The sequence below is a fragment of the Pantherophis guttatus genome, chromosome 7, assembly GCF_059756535.1.
Source record: "Pantherophis guttatus breed Tessera chromosome 7, ASM5975653v1, whole genome shotgun sequence".
NCBI classification, from domain to species: Eukaryota; Metazoa; Chordata; class Lepidosauria; order Squamata; family Colubridae; genus Pantherophis; species Pantherophis guttatus.
Window position 1 is genome coordinate 29,840,576 of NC_142069.1, and position 6,006 is coordinate 29,846,581.

At 44.1% G+C, this 6,006-nt stretch overlaps 1 protein-coding gene across 1 annotated transcript; it reads left to right on the plus strand.

Annotated features, from left to right (window-relative positions):
- Positions 1-2,551: 2,551 nt before the first annotated feature.
- H1-0 (H1.0 linker histone) lies at positions 2,552-4,796 on the plus strand. The gene has a single exon (XM_034403748.2). The coding sequence runs from the start codon at positions 3,030-3,032 to the stop codon at positions 3,606-3,608; it is 579 nt and encodes a 192-aa protein (XP_034259639.1). The 5' UTR covers positions 2,552-3,029; the 3' UTR covers positions 3,609-4,796.
- The last annotated feature ends 1,210 nt before the right edge of the window (positions 4,797-6,006 follow it).

Below are 6,006 nucleotides of genomic sequence, written 5' to 3' on the forward strand. Positions count from 1 at the left end.
TCAACGCACTTACATCCCATTGGGCTGTTTAATCGCTGGCCCTTATCGCAGTCCTTTAAAATTCTTTAGTAAATCATACGCGGCTCATACAAAACTACTTTCCTGAGATCTTGGCTCGTAATAAACACTAAAGCAGCAGAATCCAACTTTATAATTTCAATAAATTAAATATTTCTTAACTTTCGGGGAAACATACTTTAGAATTTTGTGTAACATTTTTTTTACTTTTTATATCATTTGTGAATCCTGTAAGTAACCTTCGATCGCACCGATTAGTTTTGTACATCCTCCAGCCATTTACAGTCCTGGAATACGGGTAAATTGGAAATTTAATCTACTGGCGCAATCTGTTCCCCTATTACGTTCCTCGCAGTTTTTCGGTATGAGTCAAGGGAAAAGGCAGCCTTAAAAGAAAAATTTAACGAGTGTGTTTCCCCCCCCCCCACACACACACCCAATGTTCAAATTAAAAGTAGCCTGGATATTTAAAAAAAACAATATTTATTTTCAATAATGTGCATGATACTGAGATAGTGATAAAGGATAGAGATTAATGATCCTAGAGCCTAATCATTTGACAAAACAATAAGATTAGTAATCCCAATCTTTTTCCGCGATGTCGAAGTCAAAGCAATTAAATCGAGAGAGACGGGCCGGGGGCTGGAGCCAAGGCCCTTCCCCACCCCTCTATAGCCATCAACTTATTTGGAAGTCGCCCAGCAACATCGGGAGTTAGAAAGAGTAGAAAAAGCTGCCTTGTGGTTTAACTCTATTTATCTGTCCTTAAACACCCCCCCGTCCTCCCCCCATGCAACGGGGGTCTTTACTTTCTCCAAGTCGAAGAACGCCTGCTTCCCCCTTCTTTTTTGAAAGAACCTAAGGAAGCTTCCCAAGAGAAAAGACGCAGGCATTGCAAAGGTGCTGACGTTTTATTATTCGCATTCTACTGCTGCCATATAACTGCATCTCATGGTTTTATGCTTAAAACAAAACACAAACATATTGCTAACTCGGTTTTTGGAACTGAGAAGCGACGGGGTATTTTGGAAACGGGGAAAGGTGCGAATCTACCTGGACGTGTTTTTTGGGTGATATTCTCCATGTTGCTAGGATGCCAGTTAGATCTTATAATTCCCCCCTTTTTAAAAAGTATTCAGAGGCGCGCTTTTTTTTTAACTTTTCCTCCCGAGTTTTTCCGATACCACAAACTGACACTTAGCAGCTCCGAGTCTTTCAGGTTGCAGCCACGACGCTTTTCATTAATTTCTTTATTAACAACAACAACAACAACACTCCTAAGAGGGGAGAAGGGGGAAAAAACAACCTCAGTTCTTCCAGCAAGATGGCGATTGCACGTACATGTAGTCTTCCAACAGTTAAGCCCTCCGCCAAGGCTGGCAAATTAGGGTTAATTCATTTAGGAAAATGGTTCTTCAAGCCCCTGTCGCCTTTTACCCCTTCGCTTCTCGGGAATTTAGGTTGAGAAAGTGTTTTAAGTAAGAGGAGAGGCTCCACCTTGAAAAGCCCAAACAACAGCTCGTATAAATCTCCACTGTCTTTTAGTGGGGGACAAAACAAATCGGGGGGCCGGGGGCACGGAGGCAAGTTGAGCTGGGGAGTGATGAGAGGTGTCTGAGATAAGTCGACAGTGGGGTACTTAGGCAATGGGGGTGTTGTGTCCCCCTCCCCTTTCCCTCTTATGTAGATACATACTTATTATTTTGATCCCATTGCAGGCAATGAAGTGCGTTTTGGGGTAACGGGGGGCGAGTGAAGAAGGACCCCACTCTGCCCCTCTTCGTCCGAAGTCAAAAGGAAGATCCAGATGCGTCCCCAAGCTAGGTGCCCCCCAACTCCAAGCAGGGGGCTGCCAGGTGGACCTTGGGGGAGGGGATGGCTGCAAACTTCCCATCTAACAAAAAGGAAAGTTTTCTCAGCGCTAGGACTTGGGGAGGGGGCGGCTGGAGGACGGGACCCACAGCATGGGGGGCGAGGGTCCCCCCACAGACACCCCCAACCCGGGGGGAGCCGCTCCCCCCACCCTTCCTGGCCAGGTCTTAGCTGAGTCTCGGCTGGCTCGGGGCTCCCTGTGTTAGTTGGGGTCTGCTCCAGGGCTCCCCGCGCGGCTCTTGGGGCTCTTGGAGTGCCGGAACAGGGGTTTCCCATTGGCCCAGGGGTGCCTCTTGCTGGCCGCTTTCCCTCTTGGCTGGGCTCCCCTCGGCTGCTTCGCTAGGGGGGAGCAAAGGGGAAATGTCGAGGCGCCCCACTCGCACCCAGCGCCGTTTGGGGCGCCCTGAAGCGGCGGAGGACGGCTGCAGAGGGAGCCGGCCGCGGGGACCAAGAGCTGAAGGACCGGAGCAGCCGACGGCAGTGGTGCGGAATCCAAGAGCCACGGGGAGAAGCGGGAAAAAGCCGCTTTAGGCGGCGGAAGAAACACAGATGTCGGCGGCGCGGCGCCATTCGGGGCCTGAACAGGCAGCCAGCAACCCTGTCCTCACCGCGGTCCGCGCCTGAGCGCTAAATACCCGGATGCGCCGGCTGCTGCCTAGAGAGCCAGACACAGAGCAAGAAGCGGAGGCAGGGCGCAGCAGAAGCTGTCAGAAGAGGTGGGGAATTGAGTCCCAGAGAGAGAGAAAAAAAGAAGGCAAGCAGGAGCTGGGCTTGGGCACAAAGCAGTCCCCAAGCCTGGGTGCAGACACCTGCTTTCTTGAAAAGACTGGTGAAGCAAAAAGGCCTTAGCCAGAGCTGCTTCTCAGGAAGGGGCATTCCCGAAGAAGACTGTCCTGACCACACCCTGCCACCAGCTGCCTGGAAAGACTGTCAGGAGGTGACATCCTCCTTGGACATTAAAAAAGAACTCCTGTCAGAGAAACTGTTGGCGAAAGTTCAGTACATCTCAGCAGGATCTTCTGTACCACGCAAGCTGCTGGGAAGAAGTCCCCACGTGTCTAAAGAAAGTTTAGGACCAGCCCCAAGACCGGTGGCTTGGACACCAGACCTGTCTTTCTGAAAGGAGACTGCGCAGCAGGATGACTGAAAACTCTACCACGGCACCTGCTGCCAAACCCAAGCGGGCCAAGGCAGTCAAGAAGTCCACGGACCACCCCAAGTACTCTGACATGATTGTGGCCGCCATCCAAGCTGAAAAGAGCCGGGCTGGTTCTTCACGCCAGTCTATCCAGAAATACATCAAGAGCCACTACAAGGTAGGGGAGAATGCAGATTCCCAAATCAAACTGTCCATCAAGCGGTTGGTCACAACAGGTGTCCTAAAGCAGACCAAGGGTGTCGGGGCTTCAGGTTCCTTCCGCCTGGCCAAGAGTGATGAACCCAAGAAGGCTCCAGTCAAGAAGGCCAAAAAGGAAGTCAAGAAGGCTACAACACCCAAGAAAGCCGCTAAGCCCAAGAAAGCTGCTGCCAAGTCACCGGCCAAAAAGCCTAAGCCTGCAGCAAAGAAAGCCAAAAAGAAGCCAGCACCTGCTCCAAAGAAAGCCAAGAAACCAAAGACTGTCAAGGCCAAGCCGGTGAAGGCCTCCAAGCCTAAAAAAGCAAAAGCCTCCAAACCCAAAGCAAAGTCCAGTGCAAAGAAGTCAACCAAGAAAAAGTGAGGGGCAAGTTTGGGACTTCGTTCTTGGAACTTCTTCTTGACCTCTATTCTGTAAATAGATTTCTTCTTTATTCTCTACTCATTTCTATTGCAGCTTTATAAAGACTGAACAATTCTTGCCCTATACTTTTAAAAAAATATTCATATGGAAGCTACATTGGGGGTTTGGTTTTGTTTTTCTATTGTAATTTGAAAGATTTTTATGTCATTATTTTATTTCCCTTCTCTATTAAGGTATGCAATACATGTGTCTAAGCATGAGGGAAGATTAATGAGGGAAATCTTGGTGTTCTTATTTTTGGAGGAAGATTTGAGAAATATTTGATGGAGGGGATGTATTATGGGTGGGCCTTCTTTAATTGGATCTCCTCAACTGAATATACCCACAACTGATCATTGTAACTGTCTATTAAGAAAAACAACTTTGTTTTATCATGGATGAATAAGCTTCCAATTTAGTTAATATGGTGGATGATTGTTTCTAGACCTAGTGAAGGCTGGATTGGTTGAGGTTAATAAGCTTTCCACTGACTTCATTCTTTCAGAGGGGGACTGTGCTATTTACAGGGAAGATTGAAATGGGGTCAGTGAAAAATACTGCAAATATTTGAATTTCTCCCTCTTTAATATTTGTACATGTTGGCCACATTTCTGTTCCTCAAAAGAGAATAGAAATAATCAGGAGGGGGTGTGTACACAGACTCTGACCACCATCTGGTTCTGGCAATTTCAAGAGAAAGTGTTACAAAAGCGATCCATTACCTGCTATTGGAATTTGGATGCCTCCCAATTCTGCAGTGTCTGCCACCTAAAATTACAACTTTTATATAAGGAGTATAATCTACAAGATTCCTCCCGACCGTCACTTTTTAATGATGGTCTTTTGAGGGTAAGGGAGGAAGAACAAATGTTAGGGGATAATAGATAACACAAACGTAGCCAATATTGAATCTAGGAAGCTGTATACAATTATTGCTAAGGTTTGGAATGTTTTTCCCCAAGAGGGGAGTGGAAAACATAATTTTAAGTACTCCAGATTTTAAAAATTAAGTATGCTTATGTTTAAACAAAAGAAAATTCTTATAGGATTGATATCTGATTGTTCATTTTACTTTGTATGTGTAATTTTGTGCAAGGAAGATTTAGCTGTCTTTGTAATTTTAGGGTTTAAAATAAAATGTAAAACGAACTAACGTTTTAGTTATTCTTCATTTACATTATGTTGTGTAAAAATCATTTTTATAACACTGCAGAATGAGTTATATATCTTCAACACTAGACAGATCAAGACCATTATTCTTGATCAAATATGTTAACTTGAAAGGAGAAAAGAGACAGTTTTTTGGTAATGAAAACAAATCAGTAAGGAAAAATATGTGCCCAAACCTAGGTTTCTCCATTCTGTTGTTCTCCAGATACTTCTTTCCCCTCTCCTGCATCAAACGTATCTGGGAAGCATGAGTTTAAAAAAGCTTTATTATAATTCTATATAAACATAGCATTGGTGGCAAGTGAAGGAATTGGATATTTGAGAGGTTGAAAAGAAAAGTAGTTTTCATCACAGAAAAATCAATATAACTTGGCCACTAGATGTCAGCCCAACAAAACATAATCTCATTTTACTATGAAAATATGTTTTACAGTAAAAATATCCAATCTGCTATTTAGTTCTTTGTCTAAACCCTGTGTAAACTATAGACAAAGTTGCATTTACATTACAAATGTGTGTGTGTGTCACGGTTGTTTGCTACAATATTGAAAACTCTTACATAGTATCATAGATGGTAAACATTTGATATTAGAACCATCAGATGGTCCCACAGTGTCTGGTTTGGAATTTGTAATAGAGATAGAAACAAAGTGAATAGAATATTTGGAATTTATGGACTGCAAGAAAGTACTTTCAAGGAACAAATACATCTGTTCCTCCAAAATACCATGCAGATGTGGCTTTATAAAGTTAAACAATTAATTGACATTTGTCTGACATGTTTAAGATCAAAATTCCAAATGGAGAATTGTTTGCTAAATCTTCACAATGGCTCCTGCATCTAGCCATAAGATTGAGATAAAATAAAGGGAAATAGAGAAGGGAAATTGAAAGGAGGCATGCATCTGGATCACTTTCCATATAGTGCGTGCAACACACATAGCTGAAAATATATGTTTGTCATTTGTCTTGTGATGCAGTTGGGAAAGGTGCATCCACAATCATTGTTTTAAGCCAGGATGCCTGCACTCATTCACCACACATTGCTGTAAATAGGTTTCTCTAAAGTCAGCCAAAGTCTCCAACTTGAACAAGTCTGTTACTGAAACACAAAGTAACAGAACATTGGGAAATAGGCCTTGTGCTTCAATATTATCTGGTTTTGAAAGTAGGCATGCAAACAAACAAA